At 41.4% G+C, this 23,819-nt stretch overlaps 3 protein-coding genes across 3 annotated transcripts in view; 2 read left to right on the plus strand and 1 right to left on the minus strand.

Annotated features, from left to right (window-relative positions):
* LOC145898149 (uncharacterized) overlaps positions 1–23,819 on the minus strand; it is a 50,317-nt gene that overhangs the window by 20,850 nt on the left and 5,648 nt on the right. Inside the window, exons 12-75 of the mRNA XM_082986584.1 lie at positions 23,693–23,806; positions 23,490–23,603; positions 23,322–23,435; positions 23,056–23,169; positions 22,885–22,995; positions 22,611–22,724; positions 22,264–22,377; positions 21,753–21,866; positions 21,578–21,688; positions 21,312–21,425; positions 21,109–21,222; positions 20,941–21,054; positions 20,675–20,788; positions 20,504–20,614; positions 20,230–20,343; positions 19,883–19,996; positions 19,372–19,485; positions 19,197–19,307; positions 18,931–19,044; positions 18,728–18,841; positions 18,560–18,673; positions 18,294–18,407; positions 18,123–18,233; positions 17,849–17,962; positions 17,502–17,615; positions 16,991–17,104; positions 16,816–16,926; positions 16,550–16,663; positions 16,347–16,460; positions 16,179–16,292; positions 15,913–16,026; positions 15,742–15,852; positions 15,468–15,581; positions 15,121–15,234; positions 14,610–14,723; positions 14,435–14,545; positions 14,169–14,282; positions 13,966–14,079; positions 13,798–13,911; positions 7,368–7,481; positions 7,197–7,307; positions 6,918–7,031; positions 6,571–6,684; positions 6,060–6,173; positions 5,885–5,995; positions 5,619–5,732; positions 5,416–5,529; positions 5,248–5,361; positions 4,982–5,095; positions 4,811–4,921; positions 4,529–4,642; positions 4,161–4,274; positions 3,753–3,863; positions 3,377–3,490; positions 3,203–3,313; positions 2,750–2,863; positions 1,727–1,840; positions 1,552–1,662; positions 1,286–1,399; positions 1,083–1,196; positions 915–1,028; positions 649–762; positions 478–588; positions 204–317 (exon numbers count right to left, since the gene is read on the minus strand). Of these exons, the coding sequence (XP_082842710.1) occupies positions 204–317; positions 478–588; positions 649–762; positions 915–1,028; positions 1,083–1,196; positions 1,286–1,399; positions 1,552–1,662; positions 1,727–1,840; positions 2,750–2,863; positions 3,203–3,313; positions 3,377–3,490; positions 3,753–3,863; positions 4,161–4,274; positions 4,529–4,642; positions 4,811–4,921; positions 4,982–5,095; positions 5,248–5,361; positions 5,416–5,529; positions 5,619–5,732; positions 5,885–5,995; positions 6,060–6,173; positions 6,571–6,684; positions 6,918–7,031; positions 7,197–7,307; positions 7,368–7,481; positions 13,798–13,911; positions 13,966–14,079; positions 14,169–14,282; positions 14,435–14,545; positions 14,610–14,723; positions 15,121–15,234; positions 15,468–15,581; positions 15,742–15,852; positions 15,913–16,026; positions 16,179–16,292; positions 16,347–16,460; positions 16,550–16,663; positions 16,816–16,926; positions 16,991–17,104; positions 17,502–17,615; positions 17,849–17,962; positions 18,123–18,233; positions 18,294–18,407; positions 18,560–18,673; positions 18,728–18,841; positions 18,931–19,044; positions 19,197–19,307; positions 19,372–19,485; positions 19,883–19,996; positions 20,230–20,343; positions 20,504–20,614; positions 20,675–20,788; positions 20,941–21,054; positions 21,109–21,222; positions 21,312–21,425; positions 21,578–21,688; positions 21,753–21,866; positions 22,264–22,377; positions 22,611–22,724; positions 22,885–22,995; positions 23,056–23,169; positions 23,322–23,435; positions 23,490–23,603; positions 23,693–23,806 (7,251 nt within the window). The remainder of the gene's footprint in view (positions 1–203; positions 318–477; positions 589–648; positions 763–914; positions 1,029–1,082; positions 1,197–1,285; positions 1,400–1,551; positions 1,663–1,726; positions 1,841–2,749; positions 2,864–3,202; positions 3,314–3,376; positions 3,491–3,752; positions 3,864–4,160; positions 4,275–4,528; positions 4,643–4,810; positions 4,922–4,981; positions 5,096–5,247; positions 5,362–5,415; positions 5,530–5,618; positions 5,733–5,884; positions 5,996–6,059; positions 6,174–6,570; positions 6,685–6,917; positions 7,032–7,196; positions 7,308–7,367; positions 7,482–13,797; positions 13,912–13,965; positions 14,080–14,168; positions 14,283–14,434; positions 14,546–14,609; positions 14,724–15,120; positions 15,235–15,467; positions 15,582–15,741; positions 15,853–15,912; positions 16,027–16,178; positions 16,293–16,346; positions 16,461–16,549; positions 16,664–16,815; positions 16,927–16,990; positions 17,105–17,501; positions 17,616–17,848; positions 17,963–18,122; positions 18,234–18,293; positions 18,408–18,559; positions 18,674–18,727; positions 18,842–18,930; positions 19,045–19,196; positions 19,308–19,371; positions 19,486–19,882; positions 19,997–20,229; positions 20,344–20,503; positions 20,615–20,674; positions 20,789–20,940; positions 21,055–21,108; positions 21,223–21,311; positions 21,426–21,577; positions 21,689–21,752; positions 21,867–22,263; positions 22,378–22,610; positions 22,725–22,884; positions 22,996–23,055; positions 23,170–23,321; positions 23,436–23,489; positions 23,604–23,692; positions 23,807–23,819) is intronic.
* Positions 8,358–11,612, plus strand: LOC145899782 (uncharacterized). The gene is made up of 4 exons (XM_082988689.1): positions 8,358–9,728; positions 10,101–10,300; positions 10,371–10,407; positions 11,013–11,612. The coding sequence occupies exons 1-4, from the start codon at positions 8,358–8,360 to the stop codon at positions 11,610–11,612; spliced, it is 2,208 nt and encodes a 735-aa protein (XP_082844815.1).
* Positions 12,307–13,095, plus strand: LOC145899784 (uncharacterized). The gene is made up of 2 exons (XM_082988691.1): positions 12,307–12,701; positions 12,867–13,095. Exons 1-2 carry the CDS (start codon positions 12,307–12,309, stop codon positions 13,093–13,095), a joined length of 624 nt encoding a protein of 207 aa, XP_082844817.1.

Here is a 23,819-nt window from a genome sequence, read left to right on the forward strand (position 1 = left end):
AATTCTGCCGCTTTTCCATGCGAAAGCATTTTTTTCGTTTTGATTAAATCATCGAATTTTGAACTACTCTGTAAGAGCAATGGACAAAAAATTTGCAGCAATATAATTCTTATTTTCGTTACAACAAACATAGGTGTGTAGTTGGCAGCGTAATAAATCTGTCAAAACTTCAAAAATTCAGTAACAAGGCAATGTTTTTTTACTTGTTGAACAATTTCTTCCAGTGTACCCAGCATCGCATGTACATTGGTAATCGTTAATAAGGTCTGTACAGTTTCCGCTAGATCCACAAGGCGTAGGAATACATTCGTCAATATCTGAAAAATATTAGCGACTATGTCATATCCAATCTACACCTTATGAGGAATAGGCCTTCTGACACTGAATGATCGCTTAGCCAACAAGAACACTTGGTGCTTTAACACAATCGCACAAGTAAAGTGAAATCATGGTAGAGCACGGTTCACAAACACTTACCGACTGAGCAATTTCTTCCAGTGTATCCAGGGTTGCAAGTGCAAGTGTAGTTGTTTACCAAATCTGTGCAGCTTCCATTGGCACATGGTTCAGGTATGCACTCGTCAATATCTGCAAATTATAAAAATAAGATAAAAAAGTTTTTCCACTATATTTTGTTTTTCCAATTACTCGTGGAGCAGTTTTTATCAGTGTAGCCGGGTTGACAGTCACAACTGTAGTTAGTTATCAAGTCGGTGCAGGTGGAGTTATGTTTGCAAGGAGATGGATGGCATTCATTGATATCTATAAAAGAGTGTAAAATACTGAAATACGTTCATCTACTCTATCTTTTAGTGAAGCAAATTGGACAAAAATCAGTCTACATTCATCCGAACGATGCTACGTTTATCGAATTTCGTTTTTTACGTTACGTAGTTTCCATAAATCCAACTCACCAATCGAGCAGTTCTTCCCAGTATATCCTGCTGAGCAGGAACACACATAGTCGTTGACCAAATCCGAGCAGTTTCCATTATGGTGACATGGGTCCGGCGAACAATCGTTTATGTCTAAGAACAAAGAGTAATACTAAATGCCGCCCCTAGGCATCTTAGCCTCTAAACCTGTTGAGCAGTTCTTGTCTGTATATCCAGGTAGACAAACACATTGATAACCTGCTACTTTGTCGATACACGTTGAGTTGTGTAGGCATGGGAGTGGTTCACAGTCGTTAATATCTATAAGCGAAAGTTCAACACGTTTACACAACTTTTTGGTTTACGCAAGGCAACAGTTTGATTTGAAGAGGAAGTCAAATTATTCTTACTTATTGAACAGTTTCTTCCAGTGTAACCAACGTCGCACGAACAGTTGTAATCATTAATCAAATCAGTGCAATTACCGTGGGCCCCACAAGGAATTGGGTTGCACTCGTCAATATCTAGAAGATGTACAAATTGTGATGGCCTGTTACGTATTACGAAAGGGTCATCGAAACCGGCCTTCGAAAATTACTAAATGGTGATAATTTCGTTCTGGTTGCAAATAGTCGCGTTACTTAAGTACTGATAACCTGTTTAAAGTCATCCTTACCAATGGAACAATTTCTTCCTGTGTAACCTGGGGTACATGTGCAAGTGTAATTGTTCACCAAATCAGTACAATTACCGTAAACACATGGTTCTGGAATGCATTCGTTGATATCTGCAATGGATGTTTAGGTTCTGTTTCTTGTATTAGCTTGTAGTTAAACAGATTTCACACTAACTTGTCGAGCAATTCTTGTCGGTGTAGCCAGGTAGACAGATACAATTATAATCAGCTATAAGATCGCTGCATGTTGATCCATGTTGACAAGGCAGTGGATCGCAGTCGTTTATGTCTGCAGGAAGGTTTCGTGTTGGCCGTTAGGGCGTGAAAATTATCGCAATATAAGTGAACTATTTTGTAAGTAAGACAGAAGGAAAAATACTTATTAACTATGACATTCCACCTCGAGGCACACTGTGCACATAAGTACAATGCATAGCGTTACAGCGAGAAATGACTTGTATGTGCTTTCTTTCCCTGTTTCTAGTTCATGTCAGTGATCTGACTTCATTGACTATGACGTAACAAGGCACTTACCATGATTGGTTAGAAATTCAAAAACGTAACAATGCGTGTTATGTCATTAGTGTCGCAATCTTGTGCTGACCACGTTTTACAGTTTCTTTCTGTGCTGTAAGCAGCAGTTTCAGTTGCCGCAGTTCATAGTTGATCCAATTTAGTTTTGGAAATGTTTGTTCTAACATTAGTGTTTTATGTGTAGCTATAAAAACATGAAAGTTAATTTAACTGAAATGCTGAAACGTCTTAGTCCGTCAAAGTGCCTGTAATTCAGTCCTGGACTCCTAACAAGTTGGTACGTAATTGAATGCGTAAATTGTGTTAGTTAAATGTCGCGATAATATTTGTGTATGAGTTAAGAGGTGTTGACTTTCTTAATGTAACATATTTCTTTGTGTAAGTTTATCGGCCATATTGAATGTGCGTATTATTGCCGATTGTGACACGTTTCTGTTCGTTTAACAGAGAACCAATGCTGTTGTGCAAGCGAGGAGGAATTTGTATCCGAAAAGGCAGGCAGTGTTGCGTTCAAACAAATTAGGAAACCCCCTAGTGCGGCGGTCGGTGCAGATCCAGGTTGCACAGATTTTGAGTTAATTACGGCCGCTACACATAGTCTGATTTAGGCGTAACATGTACTAGGAATATCATTATACCACGATACGCATTTTGTTACACTTACTTATTGAACAACTCTTTCCTGCGTAGCCTGCACTACATGAGCAGTTGAAGTCGTTCATCAGATCAGTGCAATTTCCACTGTGGTGGCAAGTGTTACAATCGCACTCGTTTATATCTTCCAGTAAAAAAGAGGTTTTGTGAGAAGATTTAATTGAAAATGTAAGGTCATAAACGTGATCACTAAACTAAGTTGCAGCAATAGTGGCGACTTGATTTTATCCTGTTTATTGTTTCCGCTTCAGTCTTAAATTACTTAGTATTTTCGGTTAGGCGTAGGAATACATTCGTCAATATCTGAAAAATATTAGCGACTATGTCATATCCAATCTACACCTTATGAGGAATAGGCCTTCCGACACTGAGTGATCGCTTAGCCAACAAGAACATTTGGTGCTTTAACACAATCGCACAAGTAAAGTGAAATCATGTTAGAGCACGGTTCACAAACACTTACCAACTGAGCAATTTCTTCCAGTGTATCCAGGATTGCAAGTGCAAGTGTAGTTGTTCACCAAATCTGTGCAGTTTCCATTGATACAGACTTCAGGTATACATTCGTCAATATCTGAAACGAACATCGTAAAAGAATAGAAGATATTTACACGGAAATTTTATGAATTAAACTCACCCGTAGAGCAGTTTTTATCAGTGTAGCCGGGCAGACAAACACAACTGTAGTTGGCTATCAAGTCGTTGCAAGTGGAGTTATGTATGCAAGGAGATGGATCGCATTCGTTAGTATCTATGAAATGGTGTTTGTAAATAATATTTAAAAAAGTGGAATAAACAAGGGGGTTGATCGTATTCGTGAATTTGTAAAAAAAATTTTTGGTGGTAAAACCCGCTTTGCTATGCATTTTGTTCGAGACATAATTTGTACGACAATTAAATACATACCAGTCGCCATTTGGTAAAATGCTTGAGTAGCCTAATTTTAACCGAGACATTACTTGCAACATGTATTTTCTCAGTTATATTGTGCAGATACCATTAAACTTTCTCACCAATCGAGCAGTTTTTTCCTGTATATCCTAGTGAGCAGGAACATGAATAGTCGTCAACCAAATCCGAGCAGTTACCATGAAGGCATGGGTCCGGCGAACAATCGTTTATATCTGAGATTATACACGAGATTGGATGCCGCCCAAAAACACAAAACCTCATCCAATGTGGAAAATACTACTACACTGGGTCTAAAAGTTTTCGCCAAACTTCACGTATAAGTCTGTGTACAACAGAAATCCGTGCGACTTTAACGGTTAAGGTGTGATCAGGGCAACCACCTGTTAATTTTAGTTACATATTTGAATTGAAATACCATCGCACAGATTTCTATGTTGCCCAGGTTTACGTTGATCAAGTCCGGCGAAAATTTTGTGACCCGGTGCAATAGTATCTTCCATCCAATGTACCTGTTGAACAATTCTTATCTGTGTATCCAGGGAGACAAACGCACTGATAATCTGCCACCATATCACTACACGTTGAGTTGTTCTGGCACAGAAGTGGTTCACAGTCGATAATGTCTGTTCACAAAAACAAATAATCAAACTAACGATGATTAGGACACAACAAATAAATTCAGACGCTTTTCCATGCGAAAGCATTTTTTTCGTTTTGATTAAATCATCGAATTTTGAACTACTCTGTAAGTGCAATGGACATAAAATTTGCAGCAATACAATTCTTATTTTCGTTACAACAAACATAGGTGTGTAGTTGGCAGCGTAATAAATCTGTCAAACTTCAAAAATTCAGTAACAAGGCAATGTTTTTTTACTTGTTGAACAATTTCTTCCAGTGTACCCAGCATCGCATGTACATTGGTAATCGTTAATAAGGTCTGTACAGTTTCCGCTAGATCCACAAGGCGTAGGAATGCATTCGTCAATATCTGAAAAATATTAGCGACTATGTCATATCCAATCTACACTTTGTGAGGCAGGCATATATAGGCCTTCTGATACTGAGTGATCGCTTAGCCAACAAGAACATTTGGTGCTTTAACACAATCGCACAAGTAAAGTGAAATCATGGTAGAGCACGGTTCACAAACACTTACCGACTGAGCAATTTCTTCCAGTGTATCCAGGGTTGCAAGTGCAAGTGTAGTTGTTTACCAAATCTGTGCAGCTTCCATTGGCACATGGTTCAGGTATGCACTCGTCAATATCTGCAAATTATAAAAATAAGATAAAAAAGTTTTTCCACTATATTTTGTTTTTCCAATTACTCGTGGAGCAGTTTTTATCAGTGTAGCCGGGTAGACAGTCACAACTGTAGTTAGTTATCAAGTCGGTGCAGGTGGAGTTATGTTTGCAAGGAGATGGATCGCATTCATTGATATCTATAAAAGAGTTTAAATTACTGAAATACGTTCATCTACTCTATCTTTTAGTGAAGCAAATTGGACAAAAATCCGTCTACATTCATCCGAACGATGCTAAGTTTATCGAATTTCGTTTTTTACGTTACGTAGTTTCCATAAATCCAACTCACCAATCGAGCAGTTCTTCCCAGTATATCCTGCTGAGCAGGAACACACATAGTCGTTGACCAAATCCGAGCAGTTTCCATTATGGTGACATGGGTCCGGCGAACAATCGTTTATGTCTAAGAACAAAGAGTAATATTAAATGCCGCCCCTAGGCATCTTAACCTCTATACCTGTTGAGCAGTTCTTGTCTGTATATCCAGGAAGACAAACACATTGATAATCTGCTACTTTGTCGATACACGTTGAGTTGTGTAGGCATGGGAGTGGTTCACAGTCGTTAATATCTTTAACCGAAAGTTTAACACGTTTACACAACTTTTTGGTATAGGCAAGGCAACAGTTTGATTTAAAGAGGAAGTTAAATTATTCTTACTTATTGAACAGTTTCTTCCAGTGTAACCAACGTCGCACGAACAGTTGTAATCATTAATCAAATCAGTGCAATTGCCGTGGGCCCCACAAGGAATTGGGTTGCACTCGTCAATATCTAGAAGATGTACAAGTTGTGATGGCCTGTTACGTACTACGAAAGGGTCATCGAAACCGGCCTTCGACAATTACTAAATGGTGATAATTTCGTTCTGGTTGCAAATAGTCGCGTTACTTAAGTACTGATAACCTATTTAAAGTCATCCTTACCAATGGAACAATTTCTTCCTGTGTAACCTGGGGTACATGTGCAAGTGTAATTGTTCACCAAATCAGTACAATTACCGTAAACACATGGTTCTGGAATGCATTCGTTGATATCTGCAATGGATGTTTAGGTTCTGTTTCTTGTATTAGCTTGTAGTTAAACAAATTTCACACTAACTTGTCGAGCAATTCTTGTCGGTGTAGCCAGGTAGACAGATACAATTATAATCAGCTATAAGATCGCTGCATGTTGATCCATGTTGACAAGGATGTGGATCGCAGTCGTTTATGTCTACAGGAAGGTTTCGTGTTGGCCGATAGGGCGTGAAAATTATCGCAATATAAGTGAACAATTTTGTAAGTAAGACAGAAGGAAAAATACTAATTAACTGTGACATTCCACCACGAGGTTGGATGTCGCCCAAAAACACAAAACCTCATCCAATGTGGAAAATACTACTACACTGGGTCTCAAAGTTTTCGCCAAACTTCACGTATAAGTCTGTGTACAACAGAAATCTGTGCGACTTTAACGGTTAAAGTGTGATTAGGGCAACCACCTGTTAGTTTTAGTTACATATTTGAATTGAAATACCATCGCACAGATTTCTATGTTGCCCAGGTTTACGTTGATCAAGTCCGGCGAAAATTTTGTGACCCGGTGCAATAGTATCTTCCATCCAATGTACCTGTTGAACAATTCTTATCTGTGTATCCAGGGAGACAAACGCACTGATAATCTGCCACCATATCACTACACGTTGAGTTGTTCTGGCACGGAAGTGGTTCACAGTCGTTGATGTCTGTTCACAAAAACAAATAAACAAACAAATAAATTCTGCCGCTTTTCCATGCGAAAGCATTGTTTTCGTTTTGATTAAATCATCGAATTTTGAACTACTCTGTAAGTGCAATGGACATGAAATTGCAGCAATACAATTCTTATTTTCGTTACAACAAACATAGGTGTGTAGTTGGCAGCGTAATAAATCTGTCAAAACTTCAAAAATTCAGTAACAAGGCAATGTTTTTTTACTTGTTGAACAATTTCTTCCAGTGTACCCAGCATCGCATGTACATTGGTAATCGTTAATAAGGTCTGTACAGTTTCCGCTAGATCCACAAGGCGTAGGAATGCATTCGTCAATATCTGAAAAATATTAGCGACTATGTCATATCCAATCTACACTTTGTGAGGAATAGGTCTTCTGACACTGAGTGATCGTTTAGCCAACAAGAACAGCCAACAAGGTGCTTTAACACAATCGCACAAGTAAAGTGAAATCATGTTAGAGCACGGTTGACAAACACTTACCAACTGAGCAATTTCTTCCAGTGTATCCAGGGTTGCAAGTGCAAGTGTAGTTGTTTACTAAATCTGTGCAGCTTCCATTGGCACATGGTTCAGGTATGCACTCGTCAATATCTGCAAATTATAAAAATAAGATAAAAAAGTTTTTCCACTATATTTTGTTTTTCCAATTACTAGTGGAGCAGTTTTTATCAGTGTAGCCGGGTTGACAGTCACAACTGTAGTTAGCTATCAAGTCGGTGCAGGTGGAGTTATGTTTGCAAGGAGATGGATCGCATTCATTGATATCTATAAAAGAGTGTAAAATACTGAAATACGTTCATCTACTCTATCTTTTAGTGAAGCAAATTGGACAAAAATCAGTCTACATTCTTCCGAACGATGCTACGTTTATCGAATTTCGTTTTTTACGTTACGTAGTGTTACGAATTTTCTTTTCTTCACGTCACCTTTCACTTTTGTTAGTCATTGTATCTATTTCATTGTTTTCACCTTTCTTGCTGGCACCTTGTAATTTCACTGTTTTCTTTCGTTGTAACCACTTATTCATTATATTGTTTTACGCACGTATATCGCTTTTGAGTCTCTCACTTCACTTTCACCACACTAGTTTATTACACTCGTCTCCCCTTTCGTATTATTTTACGCTCCGTTTATTTTTGTATGCTCCGGATGTGCCGCGTGTCGGGAAGGCGCATCCTGATTGGTTGGCGATTGCATGTAACGAACGATTTCCCAAAAACGGGCGAGTCTTCTTCTGGGCGTTGCGTTGTGAACATCTCAGTGTTGTGTGAATTGTCGGGTTCTTTGCCAGAACGTCTTGTATTGTTTTTAGTCGCTTTTAGTTTAACACGACGTCCAATAAGTTAAATCAGCCTGGGTTACTTTGGCTTTGTGGTGAACCGTTATTGCTGGGTTCTGGGCAGTATCAGAATTAGGGAGGCAGTTTTGTGCAAAGTACCGAATTAGGTAGAAGGGTTAATTGGGGGATAACATCGCCACCCAAAAACATCTAACCGCTTAATTGCAAAGCTGCCGAAATAATTCCGTAACAACTTGGCGACCACGCCAGGACCCTGTCACCACACCCGGCTGGTTTTACTGGGAAGACTCCCTACGTGTATTTTGGTTTTGTGATATTTTAAAGGTTGGTTTTTCTTAACAATGGCTTTTTATGTTTTAATACAACCTCCGCCTTTACGGCCGGGAGCTGACCTAGGACAGTATTTTAATGTATTTGAGTCATATTGTACGAGCGTCGAGGCCTCGGAAGAAATGAAACGACACCTGTTCCTGGCAAGCATTGACAACGACTTGAAATGGACAATACAAGAAAAAGATGCAAACTTGTTCGAGGTTTCCTACAAGGACCTCAAAGAACGCGCATTGCGCCAAAGGGCTACTGGTCAACACGCAGAGCGTCAACGCGCCGAGCTGATGAGGCGCGTGCAATTACCTGGCGAATCAGCACGTGAATTCGTTTACGCCCTACAGGCACTGGGCGATGGCGCCTACAGCAACTCCGCTGAAGCTGCCCTTAAAAATGAGGTTCTGTACATTACCTTATTGCAAGGCTTGCAAGACCGGCGCCTCGCGGACACTATTCCGATCACCATCAAGTATGAGCGATCATTCAGAGCTGCAGCTCAAGTCGTTGTCAATACACAAACACCGAGCTTTGTACAAGTCGCTGCGGTAAACACAAAAGCATCAGAGATGGGATTAGTACTAAAAAAGTTAGAAGACATGGAGAAACGTTCCAAGGAAAAGAACGCACAATTCGAGGACACCTTATCGAAGTTACAAGCTCAAGTGGACGCCATAAAGCGCGAACGACCACAATACAACAACGTGCGAGAACGGACTTGCTACGGTTGCGGTGGACTGGGCCATATGCGGCGCGACTGCCCGCATACGGGTATGCGCACTAAGGACGTCGACACGAGACGTCAAAACATACCATGTACACCTGCGTTTTCCAGATGGATTCGTCGCGCACCGGAGATAAAATGTCACTTCGACCAAAAACGTATAACTCGAGATGCACCCATATGTTTGGCGCCAAAGTCGGTACAAAAACCCGCTACACCCGCAGCGCCGTTGCGGTTTGTTAACTTACTGGTCGGCCGGACGAGGATGTGTGCGTTGTTGGACACCGGCTCCAGTGTCTGCTTGATTAATACCCTAAAGTGGCATTCCTTAAGCGCCGAGCATCACGACCGGGTAAACAGGTGCTCAAAGAAGAACTTGGTCGGGGCCGGCGGACAGCAATTGGCGGTAAAAGGCTGCGTCGAGCTTCCCCTCCGAGTGGGAGGATTGATGACTCACGCGAGTTTTTACATTGTGGACAATCTTACACACGACCTTATTCTAGGATTAGATTTCCTCCAGTCAAACAAATGCCAGATCTGCTACGAAGCCAACGTGCTAACAGCAGGGGATGCAAGCGTGCCACTCTCGCATTCTCCGGTGCCGTTGCCACAACCTTCCGAGGTGTACGTCGTCGACGATGTCACCATCCCCGCGTTTACCGAGGTATGTGTAACAGCGAACTTTTGCCAAAAGCCGCACACCAGGGAAACCCCTTTTCTAACTGAGAAGATAGACGGGTTTGTGGAAAAATATGGGTTGTTGACGGCTACGAGTATAACGATGGCGCAGAGTAACACTGTTGGGGTCTATGTCGCGAATTTGGGGGACGAAGCGGTAGAAATAGCAGGCGGGTCAAGGATCGCCCAGGCATCGCCTGTTTATGCCTTTGGCAATGTCGAATGTCCAATGTCTGGCGCATGTGTGGTAGTCGATGGATCGTCGGCGAAATGTAAACACCCGGATTGTTTTGGCGGCTGCGCAGAAATTTGTTCGGTGTCACCACACGAAACAGCGGATAACCGTGACCCGTTTAAGTGCATTATAGAGCAAGCTCAGATCGGAAACCACCTAACTCAAGAACAAAGAGGAGAGCTGTTTGCCCTTCTTCGCGCCAACCAGGACGCCTTCTCAACATCTGACGTTGACCTTGGACGCACGGACGTGGTGCGTCACGTGATCGACACAGGAAATAATGCTCCAGTGCGACAGCCACCCCGCCGCATGCCCCACCACAACAAGGCGAAAGTGGAAGAGATTTTGGCAGAAATGGACAAACAAGGACTGATTCGGCCGTCTAAATCGCCGTGGAGCAGTCCGATCGTGTTGGTTCGGAAGAAATCCGGTGAGACTCGTTTTTGTGTCGATTACCGCAAGCTAAACGAGCTAACTAAAAAGAACAGTTACCCGATCCCCCGGATAGACGACAGCCTTGACCAAATGTCGAACGCGGCGTATTTTTCTACGCTAGACCTGAAATCTGGCTATTGGCAGGTCGCTATGGATGCCTCTTCGCAAGAGAAAACTGCGTTTACCAGTCACGTCGGCCTGTTTGAATTTAACGTAATGCCTATGGGTCTATGTAATTCGGCAGCGTCCTTTCAACGCTTAATGCGCATGGTATTAAGCGGAATCGAGTGGCGGGGTGCCTTAGCGTATCTGGATGACATTATTGTTTACTCCAATACTTTCGAGCAACACTTAAATCGACTAGCTGACGTCCTAGAGAGAATTCAAACCGCGGGGCTGACGTTAAAGCCGTCTAAGTGTTCGCTTTTCAAAGAGGAGGTGGCTTTTTTAGGTCACGTATTGTCGAAGGACGGAATACGATGCGACCCCAACAAAGTACAGTCGGTTTCCGAATGGCCAACACCGCGTAATGTGAAGGAGATCCGGCAGTTTTTAGGCCTAACATCTTACTATCGCAAATTTATTCGTGACTATGCGAAGATCGCGGGTCCCCTCCACAGGCAGACAGAAAAAGGAAAGCGGTTCCAGTGGGACGACCAATGCCAGGAGGCCTTCGCTCAGTTGAAACGGTACATTACGACCGCTCCGATCCTTTGTTACCCTAACTTCAATAAGTCATTCATACTTGACACGGACGCATCCGATACTGCCGTGGGATGCGTCCTTTCCCAGGAAGTTGACGGTAAGGAGTGTGTTGTGGCTTATGGCAGCCGTACCCTAAATAGGTCGGAGCGCAACTACTCGACCACGCGAAAAGAGCTGCTCGCCGTAATATTTGCGACCAAGCTTTACCGTTGCTATCTCCTTGGTCAAAAATTTATGTTACGGACTGACCATTCCTCGTTGAGGTGGCTGTGGAAGTCAAAAGAATTATACGGGCAATGCGCGCGCTGGGTCGAACATCTCTCCGCCTATGATTTTGATATACATCACAGGGAGGGAAGCAAACACCGTAACGCGGACGCACTTTCCCGTCTAGACTCCCTGGAGGATGATCCAGAATGTCCATACAAGATAGCGGATGAAGGCCGAGGGATTGAACAGGTTAACGCCGTGGACTTAAGCAACCATCGGATATGAACAGAACGAGCTGTTGGAGCGGCAGAGTAACGACCCGGAGCTAGCTGCCGTAAGAGAATGGGTCAAGAGAGGTATACGCCCGAAATTTAAAGCGGTCAAGCGAGAATCCGCCGCGATTCGCCACTACTGGTCCCGTTATAGTGGCTTGTTACTGAAGGCGGACATTCTTTGTTGCCGCGGAAACTCCTCTTGGGAGGATGATTTAAAAATCGTTTTGCCGACAAGCCTGGTCTGGGAAGCGACGTCCAGCTTACATGATGATGTACATGGAGGGGGACATTTGGGCATTGCCAAAACGTTAGCAAAAGTTTCCGAGTGGTTTTATTGGCATAAATGGCGCGAATCTGTCGAGACGTTTTGTCGCAACTGTATAACGTGCCAATACAACAAAAAGCCAACGCAACATTTTCAAGCGCCGCTTATACCTTCGCATGAGGATAAACCCATGCAAAGGATTGAAGTAGATGTTATTGGGCCACTACCACTTACCCGTTCGGGTTACCAATTTATACTGGTAGCCTGCGACCTTTTCACGAAATACGTTAGAGCGTGGCCGATGCGACACCAAACCGCAAATGAGACCGCTAGCTTGCTTTACCGCAATTGGTTTACGGTGCACGGCGTCCCGGAAACGGTCCATTCCGATAGAGGGACAAATTTTGAAAGTCACCTGTTTTCCGAGCTGTTGCGCCTGATGGGCTGTAAGAAAAGCCGTACTACGTCATATCACGCGCCCGGAAATGGCGGTGTCGAACGCAATAATAAGACCATAATAACAATGATAAGAAATTACATACAGAAAGACGAACGACGATGGGACGAGGCGTTGCCAGGAGTAGTCGCGGCTTACAACGCAAGCGCCCATGAAGCAACGGGAGAAGCTCCGCACACCCTTCTGACCGGCCGACCGTTGCGCCTTCCGGCAGATTTATTGGGATCCATCCGAGAAGATTCAAGACGATCTTACGGAGTGGATATCGACCAGTTACGCGACGGCCTAGAGCTGGCCGAAGAAATTGTCAGGGAAAATCTTATGACACAGCGCAAGCGTATGGAAGACCGCTACAACTTGCGACAACGGGGAAAGCCATACTCGATGGGAGACTATGTGCTGTTAACGAACCCGGTCGTTCCCGTAGGTCGGTGCAAGAAATTGCAGTATCCCTACAAAGGTCCGTACCGAGTGGTCGAAGTACGCGGGCCTGTGAACTATGTCATTGAAGATGGGACTGGTAAACAACAGACTGTCCATTTCAATCGGCTGAAACCGACCACAGATACATTCCCAATGCCCGCTGAGCAAACGGCGGAACCTCCGCAGGCTGAAGATCAACAACCTACGTTGGTGTATGTATTTAGGCCAAATACAACCCGAGTGGACAATAGAGAGGTATCGAGTTCACCGGATAATTCGGGCGGATGCAGAAGGTCTACACGGACCCGGCGCCGGCCAGTTCGATTCTCGTCGGAGACACACGTGTAGACCAATGTCCAACAGGAGTAGGACAATTCTTGGGTTGGGGGGAGTGTTACGAATTTTCTTTCCTTCACGTCACCTTTCACTTTTGTTAGTCATTGTATCTATTTCATTGTTTTCACCTTTCTTGCTGGCACCTTGTAATTTCACTGTTTTCTTTCGTTGTAACCACTTATTCATTATATTGTTTTACGCACGTATATCGCTTTTAAGTCTCTCACTTCACTTTCACCACACTAGTTTATTACACTCGTCTCCCCTTTCCTATTATTTTACGCTCTGTTTATTTTTGTATGCCCCGGATGTGCCGCGTGTCGGAAAGGCGCATCCTGATTGGTTGGCGATTGCATGTAACGAACGATTTCCCTAAAACGGGCGAGTCTTCTTCTGGGCGTCGCGCTGTGAACATCTCAGTGTTGTGTGAGTTGTCGGGTTCTTTGCCAGAACGTCTTGTATTGTTTTTAGTCGCTTTTAGTTTAACACGACGTCCAATAAGTTAAATCAGCCTGGGTTACTTTGGCTTTGTGGTGAGCCGTTATTACAGGGTTCAGGGCAGTATCAGAATTAGGGAGGCAGTTTTGTGCAAAGTACCGAATTAGGTAGAAGGGTTAATTGGGGGATAACATCGCCACCCAAAAACATCCAACCGCTTAATTGCAAAGCTGCCGAAATAATTCCGTAACAGTAGTTTTCATAAATCCAACTCACCAATCGAGCAGTTCTTCCCAGTATATCCTGCTGAGCAGGAACACACATAGTCGTTGACCAAATCCGAGCAGTTTCCATTATGGTGACATGGGTCCGGCGAACAATCGTTTATGTCTAAGAACAAAGAGTAATACTAAATGCCGCCCCTAGGCATCTTAACCTCTATACCTGTTGAGCAGTTCTTGTCTGTATATCCAGGAAGACAAACACATTGATAATCTGCTACTTTGTCGATACACGTTGAGTTGTGTAGGCATGGGAGTGGTTCACAGTCGTTAATATCTATAAGCGAAGGTTCAACACGTTTACACCACTTTTTGGTTAACGCAAGGCAACAGTTTGATTTAAAGAGGAAGTCAAATTATTCTTACTTATTGAACAGTTTCTTCCAGTGTAACCAACGTCGCACGAACAGTTGTAATCATTAATCAAATCAGTGCAATTGCCGTGGGGCCCACAAGGAATTGGGTTGCACTCGTCAATATCTAGAAGATGTACAAGTTGTGATGGCCTGTTACGTACTACGAAAGGGTCATCGAAACCGGCCTTCGACAATTACTAAATAGTGATAATTTCGTTCTGGTTGCAAATAGTCGCGTTACTTAAGTACTGATAACCTGTTTAAAGTCATCCTTACCAATGGAACAATTTCTTCCTATGTAACCTGGGGTACATGTGCAAGTGTAATTGTTCACCAAATCAGTACAATTACCGTAAACACATGGTTCTGGAATGCATTCGTTGATATCTGCAATGGATGTTTAGGTTCTGTTTCTTGTATTAGCTTGTAGTTAAACAGATTTCACACTAACTTGTCGAGCAATTCTTGTCGGTGTAGCCAGGTAGACAGATACAATTATAATCAGCTATAAGATCGCTGCATGTTGATCCATGTTGACAAGGCAGTGGATCGCAGTCGTTTATGTCTACAGGAAGGTTTCGTGTTGGCCGTTAGGGCGTGAAAATTATCGCAATATAAGTGAACAATTTTGTAAGTAAGACAGAAGGAAAAATACTAATTAACTGTGACATTCCACCTCGAGGTTGGATGTCGCCCCAAAACACAAAACCTCATCCAATGTGGAAAATACTACTACACTGGGTCTCAAAGTTTTCGCCAAACTTTACGTATAAGTCTGTGTACAACAGAAATCTGTGCGACTTTAACGGTTAAAGTGTGATTAGGGCAACCACCTGTTAGCTTTAGTTACATATTTGAATTGAAATACCACCGCACAGATTTCTATGTTGCCCAGGTTTACGTTGATCAAGTCCGGCGAAAATTTTGTGACCCGGTGCAATAGTATCTTCCATCCAATGTACCTGTAGAACAATTCTTATCTGTGTATCCAGGGAGACAAACGCACTGATAATCTGCCACCATATCACTACACGTTGAGTTGTTCTGGCACGGAAGTGGTTCACAGTCGTTGATGTCTGTTCACAAAAACAAATAAACAAACAAATAAATTCTGCCGCTTTTCCATGCGAAAGCATTTTTTTCGTTTTGATTAAATCATCGAATTTTGAACTACTCTGTAAGTGCAATGGACATGAAATTGCAGCAATACAATTCTTATTTTCGTTACAACAAACATAGGTGTGTAGTTGGCAGCGTAATAAATCTGTCAAAACTTCAAAAATTCAGTAACAAGGCAATGTTTTTTTACTTGTTGAACAATTTCTTCCAGTGTACCCAGCATCGCATGTACATTGGTAATCGTTAATAAGGTCTGTACAGTTTCCGCTAGATCCACAAGGCGTAGGAATGCATTCGTCAATATCTGAAAAATATTAGCGACTATGTCATATCCAATCTACACTTTGTGAGGAATAGGCCTTCTGACACTGAGTGATCGTTTAGCCAACAAGAACATTTGGTGCTTTAACACAATCGCACAAGTAAAGTGAAATCATGTTAGAGCACGGTTGACAAACACTTACCAACTGAGCAATTTCTACCAGTGTATCCAGGGTTGCAAGTGCAAGTGTAGTTATTTACTAAATCTGTGCAGCTTCCATTGGCACATGGTTCAGGTATGCACTCGTCAATATCTGCAAATCATAAAAATAAGATAAAAAAGTTTTTCCACTATATTTTGTTTTTCCAATTACTCGTGGAGCAGTTTTTATCAGTGTAGCCGGGTAGACAGTCACAACTGTAGTTAGCTATCAAGTCGGTGCAGGTGGAGTTATGTTTGCAAGGAGATGGATCGCATTCATTGATATCTATAAAAGAGTGTAAAATACTGAAATACGTTCATCTACTCTATCTTTTAGTGAAGCAAATTGGACAAAAATCAGTCTACATTCATCCGAACGATGCTACGTTTATCGAATTTCGTTTTTTACGTTACGTAGTTTTCGTTAATCCAAATCACCAATCGAGCAGTTCTTCCCAGTATATCCTGCTGAGCAGGAACACACATAGTCGTTGACCAAATCCGAGCAGTTTCCATTATGGTGACATGGGTCCGGCGAACAATCGTTTATGTCTAAGAACAAAGAGTAATACTAAATGCCGCCCCTAGGCATCTTAACCTCTATACCTGTTGAGCAGTTCTTGTCTGTATATCCAGGAAGACAAACACATTGATAATCTGCTACTTTGTCGATACACGTTGAGTTGTGTAGGCATGGGAGTGGTTCACAGTCGTTAATATCTATAAGCGAAGGTTCAACACGTTTACACCACTTTTTGGTTAACGCAAGGCAACAGTTTGATTTAAAGAGGAAGTCAAATTATTCTTACTTATTGAACAGTTTCTTCCAGTGTAACCAACGTCGCACGAACAGTTGTAATCATTAATCAAATCAGTGCAATTGCCGTGGGCCCCACAAGGAATTGGGTTGCACTCGTCAATATCTAGAAGATGTACAAGTTGTGATGGCCTGTTACGTACTACGAAAGGGTCATCGAAACCGGCCTTCGACAATTACTAAATAGTGATAATTTCGTTCTGGTTGCAAATAGTCGCGTTACTTAAGTACTGATAACCTGTTTAAAGTCATCCTTACCAATGGAACAATTTCTTCCTGTGTAACCTGGGGTACATGTGCAAGTGTAATTGTTCACCAAATCAGTACAATTACCGTAAACACATGGTTCTGGAATGCATTCGTTGATATCTGCAATGGATGTTTAGGTTCTGTTTCTTGTATTAGCTCGTAGTTAAACAGATTTCACACTAACTTGTCGAGCAATTCTTGTCGGTGTAGCCAGGTAGACAGATACAATTATAATCAGCTATAAGATCGCTGCATGTTGATCCATGTTGACAAGGCAGTGGATCGCAGTCGTTTATGTCTACAGGAAGGTTTCGTGTTGGCCGTTAGGGCGTGAAAATTATCGCAATATAAGTGAACAATTTTGTAAGTAAGACAGAAGGAAAAATACTAATTAACTGTGACATTCCACCTCGAGGTTGGATGTCGCCCCAAAACACAAAACCTCATCCAATGTGGAAAATACTACTACACTGGGTCTCAAAGTTTTCGCCAAACTTCACGTATAAGTCTGTGTACAACAGAAATCTGTGCGACTTTAACGGTTAAAGTGTGATTAGGGCAACCACCTGTTAGCTTTAGTTACATATTTGAATTGAAATACCACCGCACAGATTTCTATGTTGCCCAGGTTTACGTTGATCAAGTCCGGCGAAAATTTTGTGACCCGGTGCAATAGTATCTTCCATCCAATGTACCTGTAGAACAATTCTTATCTGTGTATCCAGGGAGACAAACGCACTGATAATCTGCCACCATATCACTACACGTTGAGTTGTTCTGGCACGGAAGTGGTTCACAGTCGTTGATGTCTGTTCACAAAAACAAATAAACAAACAAATAAATTCTGCCGCTTTTCCATGCGAAAGCATTTTTGTCGTTTTGATTAAATCATCGAATTTTGAACTACTCTGTAAGTGCAATGGACATGAAATTGCAGCAATACAATTCTTATTTTCGTTACAACAAACATAGGTGTGTAGTTGGCAGCGTAATAAATCTGTCAAAACTTCAAAAATTCAGTAACAAGGCAATGTTTTTTTACTTGTTGAACAATTTCTTCCAGTGTACCCAGCATCGCATGTACATTGGTAATCGTTAATAAGGTCTGTACAGTTTCCGCTAGATCCACAAGGCGTAGGAATGCATTCGTCAATATCTGAAAAATATTAGCGACTATGTCATATCCAATCTACACTTTGTGAGGAATAGGCCTTCTGACACTGAGTGATCGTTTAGCCAACAAGAACATTTGGTGCTTTAACACAATCGCACAAGTAAAGTGAAATCATGTTAGAGCACGGTTGACAAACACTTACCAACTGAGCAAATTCTTCCAGTGTATCCAGGGTTGCAAGTGCAAGTGTAGTTATTTACTAAATCTGTGCAGCTTCCATTGGCACATGGTTCAGGTATGCACTCGTCAATATCTGCAAATCATAAAAATAAGATAAAAAAGTTTTTCCACTATATTTTGTTTTTCCAATTACTCGTGGAGCAGTTTTTATCAGTGTAGCCGGGTAGACAGTCACAACTGTAGTTAGCTATCAAGTCGGTGCAGGTGGAGTTATGTTTGCAAGGAGATGGATCGCATTCATTGATATCTATAAAAGAGTGTAAAATACTGAAATACGTTCATCTACTCTATCTTTTAGTGAAGCAAATTGGACAAAAATCAGTCTACATTCATCCGAACGATGCTACGTTTATCGAATTTCGTTTTTTACGTTACGTAGTTTTCGTTAATCCAAATCACCAATCGAGCAGTTCTTCCCAGTATATCCTGCTGAGCAGGAACACACATAGTCGTTGACCAAATCCGAGCAGTTTCCATTATGGTGACATGGGTCCGGCGAACAATCGTTTATGTCTAAGAACAAAGAGTAATACTAAATGCCGCCCCTAGGCATCTTAACCTCTATACCTGTTGAGCAGTTCTTGTCTGTATATCCAGGAAGACAAACACATTGATAATCTGCTACTTTGTCGATACACGTTGAGTTGTGTAGGCATGGGAGTGGTTCACAGTCGTTAATATCTATAAGCGAAGGTTCAACACGTTTACACCACTTTTTGGTTAACGCAAGGCAACAGTTTGATTTAAAGAGGAAGTCAAATTATTCTTACTTATTGAACAGTTTCTTCCAGTGTAACCAACGTCGCACGAACAGTTGTAATCATTAATCAAATCAGTGCAATTGCCGTGGGCCCCACAAGGAATTGGGTTGCACTCGTCAATATCTAGAAGATGTACAAGTTGTGATGGCCTGTTACGTACTACGAAAGGGTCATCGAAACCGGCCTTCGACAATTACTAAATAGTGATAATTTCGTTCTGGTTGCAAATAGTCGCGTTACTTAAGTACTGATAACCTGTTTAAAGTCATCCTTACCAATGGAACAATTTCTTCCTGTGTAACCTGGGGTACATGTGCAAGTGTAATTGTTCACCAAATCAGTACAATTACCGTAAACACATGGTTCTGGAATGCATTCGTTGATATCTGCAATGGATGTTTAGGTTCTGTTTCTTGTATTAGCTTGTAGTTAAACAAATTTCACACTAACTTGTCGAGCAATTCTTGTCGGTGTAGCCAGGTAGACAGATACAATTATAATCAGCTATAAGATCGCTGCATGTTGATCCATGTTGACAAGGCAGTGGATCGCAGTCGTTTATGTCTACAGGAAGGTTTCGTGTTGGCCGTTAGGGCGTGAAAATTATCGCAATATTAGTGAACAATTTTGTAAGTAAGACAGAAGGAAAAATACTAATTAACTGTGACATTCTACCTCGAGGTTGGATGTCGCCCCAAAACACAAAACCTCATCCAATGTGGAAAATACTACTACACTGGGTCTCAAAGTTTTCGCCAAACTTCACGTATAAGTCTGTGTACAACAGAAATCTGTGCGACTTTAACGGTTAAAGTGTGATTAGGGCAACCACCTGTTAGCTTTAGTTACATATTTGAATTGAAATACCATCGCACAGATTTCTATGTTGCCCAGGTTTACGTTGATCAAGTCCGGCGAAAATTTTGTGACCCGGTGTAATAGTATCTTCCATCCAATGTACCTGTTGAACAATTCTTATCTGTGTATCCAGGGAGACAAACGCACTGATAATCTGCCACCATATCACTACACGTTGAGTTGTTCTGGCACGGAAGTGGTTCACAGTCGTTGATGTCTGTTCACAAAAATAAATAAACAAACAAATAAATTCTGCCGCTTTTCCATGCGAAAGCATTTTTTTCGTTTTGATTAAATCATCGAATTTTGAACTACTCTGTAAGTGCAATGGACATGAAATTGCAGCAATACAATTCTTATTTTCGTTACAACAAACATAGGTGTGTAGTTGGCAGCGTAATAAATCTGTCAAAACTTCAAAAATTCAGTAACAAGGCAATGTTTTTTTACTTGTTGAACAATTTCTTCCAGTGTACCCAGCATCGCATGTACATTGGTAATCGTTAATAAGGTCTGTACAGTTTCCGCTAGATCCACAAGGCGTAGGAATGCATTCGTCAATATCTGAAAAATATTAGCGACTATGTCATATCCAATCTACACTTTGTGAGGAATAGGCCTTCTGACACTGAGTGATCGTTTAGCCAACAAGAACATTTGGTGTTTTAACACAATCGCACAAGTAAAGTGAAATCATGTTAGAGCACGGTTGACAAACACTTACCGACTGAGCAATTTCTTCCAGTGTATCCAGGGTTGCAAGTGCAAGTGTAGTTGTTTACCAAATCTGTGCAGCTTCCATTGGCACATGGTTCAGGTATGCACTCGTCAATATCTGCAAATTATAAAAATAAGATAAAAAAGTTTTTCCACTATATTTTGTTTTTCCAATTACTCGTGGAGCAGTTTTTATCAGTGTAGCCGGGTAGACAGTCACAACTGTAGTTAGCTATCAAGTCGGTGCAGGTGGAGTTATGTTTGCAAGGAGATGGATCGCATTCATTGATATCTATAAAAGAGTGTAAAATACTGAAATACGTTCATCTACTCTATCTTTTAGTGAAGCAAATTGGACAAAAATCAGTCTACATTCATCCGAACGATGCTACGATTATCGAATTTCGTTTTTTACGTTACGTAGTTTTCATAAATCCAACTCACCAATCGAGCAGTTCTTCCCAGTATATCCTGCTGAGCAGGAACACACATAGTCGTTGACCAAATCCGAGCAGTTTCCATTATGGTGACATGGGTCCGGCGAACAATCGTTTATGTCTAAGAACAAAGAGTAATACTAAATGCCGCCCCTAGGCATCTTAACCTCTATACCTGTTGAGCAGTTCTTGTCTGTATATCCAGGAAGACAAACACATTGATAATCTGCTACTTTGTCGATACACGTTGAGTTGTGTAGGCATGGGAGTGGTTCACAGTCGTTAATATCTATAAGCGAAGGTTCAACACGTTTACACCACTTTTTGGTTAACGCAAGGCAACAGTTTGATTTAAAGAGGAAGTCAAATTATTCTTACTTATTGAACAGTTTCTTCCAGTGTAACCAACGTCGCACGAACAGTTGTAATCATTAATCAAATCAGTGCAATTGCCTTGGGCCCCACAAGGAATTGGGTTGCACTCGTCAATATCTAGAAGATGTACAAGTTGTGATGGCCTGTTACGTACTACGAAAGGGTCATCGAAACCGGCCTTCGACAATTGCTAAATAGTGATAATTTCGTTCTTGTTGCAAATAGTCGCGTTACTTAAGTACTGATAACCTGTTTAAAGTCATCCTTACCAATGGAACAATTTCTTCCTGTGTAACCTGGGGTACATGTGCAAGTGTAATTGTTCACCAAATCAGTACAATTACCGTAAACACATGGTTCTGGAATGCATTCGTTGATATCTGCAATGGATGTTTAGGTTCTGTTTCTTGTATTAGCTTGTAGTTAAACAAATTTCACACTAACTTGTCGAGCAATTCTTGTCGGTGTAGCCAGGTAGACAGATACAATTATAATCAGCTATAAGATCGCTGCATGTTGATCCATGTTGACAAGGCAGTGGATCGCAGTCGTTTATGTCTACAGGAAGGTTTCGTGTTGGCCGTTAGGGCGTGAAAATTATCGCAATATTAGTGAACAATTTTGTAAGTAAGACAGAAGGAAAAATACTAATTAACTGTGACATTCTACCTCGAGGTTGGATGTCGCCCCAAAACACAAAACCTCATCCAATGTGGAAAATACTACTACACTGGGTCTCAAAGTTTTCGCCAAACTTCACGTATAAGTCTGTGTACAACAGAAATCTGTGCGACTTTAACGGTTAAAGTGTGATTAGGGCAACCACCTGTTAGCTTTAGTTACATATTTGAATTGAAATACCATCGCACAGATTTCTATGTTGCCCAGGTTTACGTTGATCAAGTCTGGCGAAAATTTTGTGACCCGGTGTAATAGTATCTTCCATCCAATGTACCTGTTGAACAATTCTTATCTGTGTATCCAGGGAGACAAACGCACTGATAATCTGCCACCATATCACTACACGTTGAGTTGTTCTGGCACGGAAGTGGTTCACAGTCGTTGATGTCTGTTCACAAAAACAAATAAACAAACAAATAAATTCTGCCGCTTTTCCATGCGAAAGCATTTTTTTCGTTTTGATTAAATCATCGAATTTTGAACTACTCTGTAAGTGCAATGGACATGAAATTGCAGCAATACAATTCTTATTTTCGTTACAACAATCATAGGTGTGTAGTCGGCAGCGTAATAAATCTGTCAAAACTTCAAAAATTCAGTAACAAGGCAATGTTTTTTTACTTGTTGAACAATTTCTTCCAGTGTACCCAGCATCGCATGTACATTGGTAATCGTTAATAAGGTCTGTACAGTTTCCGCTAGATCCACAAGGCGTAGGAATGCATTCGTCAATATCTGAAAAATATTAGCGACTATGTCATATCCAATCTACACTTTGTGAGGAATAGGCCTTCTGACACTGAGTGATCGTTTAGCCAACAAGAACATTTGGTGTTTTGACACAATCGCACAAGTAAAGTGAAATCATGTTAGAGCACGGTTGACAAACACTTACCGACTGAGCAATTTCTTCCAGTGTATCCAGGGTTGCAAGTGCAAGTGTAGTTGTTTACCAAATCTGTGCAGCTTCCATTGGCACATGGTTCAGGTATGCACTCGTCAATATCTGCAAATTATAAAAATAAGATAAAAAAGTTTTTCCACTATATTTTGTTTTTCCAATTACTCGTGGAGCAGTTTTTATCAGTGTAGCCGGGTAGACAGTCACAACTGTAGTTAGCTATCAAGTCGGTGCAGGTGGAGTTATGTTTGCAATGAGATGGATCGCATTCATTGATATCTATAAAAGAGTGTAAAATACTGAAATACGTTCATCTACTCTATCTTTTAGTGAAGCAAATTGGACAAAAATCAGTCTACATTCATCCGAACGATGCTACGATTATCGAATTTCGTTTTTTACGTTACGTAGTTTTCATAAATCCAACTCACCAATCGAGCAGTTCTTCCCAGTATATCCTGCTGAGCAGGAACACACATAGTCGTTGACCAAATCCGAGCAGTTTCCATTATGGTGACATGGGTCCGGCGAACAATCGTTTATGTCTAAGAACAAAGAGTAATACTAAATACCGCCCCTAGGCATCTTAACCTCTATACCTGTTGAGCAGTTCTTGTCTGTATATCCAGGAAGACAAACACATTGATAATCTGCTACTTTGTCGATACACGTTGAGTTGTGTAGGCATGGGAGTGGTTCACAGTCGTTAATATCTATAAGCGAAGGTTCAACACGTTTACACCACTTTTTGGTTAACGCAAGGCAACAGTTTGATTTAAAGAGGAAGTCAAATTATTCTTACTTATTGAACAGTTTCTTCCAGTGTAACCAACGTCGCACGAACAGTTGTAATCATTAATCAAATCAGTGCAATTGCCGTGGGCCCCACAAGGAATTGGGTTGCACTCGTCAATATCTAGAAGATGTAC

Source organism: Ascidia mentula, chromosome 4, assembly GCF_947561715.1.
Source record: "Ascidia mentula chromosome 4, kaAscMent1.1, whole genome shotgun sequence".
NCBI classification, from domain to species: Eukaryota; Metazoa; Chordata; class Ascidiacea; order Phlebobranchia; family Ascidiidae; genus Ascidia; species Ascidia mentula.

Bases quoted from the DNA above. Each gene is read 5' to 3' on its own strand.
- LOC145899782 (XM_082988689.1), top strand. From the start codon at position 8,358: ATGGCTTTTTATGTTTTAATACAACCTCCGCCTTTACGGCCGGGAGCT. The intron at 10,301-10,370 runs CAAGGCGAAAGT...TCTAAATCGCCG, and splicing joins CGCCGCATGCCCCACCACAA to TGGAGCAGTCCGATCGTGTT. The intron at 10,408-11,012 runs GTGAGACTCGTT...GACTATGCGAAG, and splicing joins GTTGGTTCGGAAGAAATCCG to ATCGCGGGTCCCCTCCACAG.
- LOC145899784 (XM_082988691.1), top strand. From the start codon at position 12,307: ATGGGCTGTAAGAAAAGCCGTACTACGTCATATCACGCGCCCGGAAAT. The intron at 12,702-12,866 runs ATACTCGATGGG...GACTGTCCATTT, and splicing joins TTGCGACAACGGGGAAAGCC to CAATCGGCTGAAACCGACCA.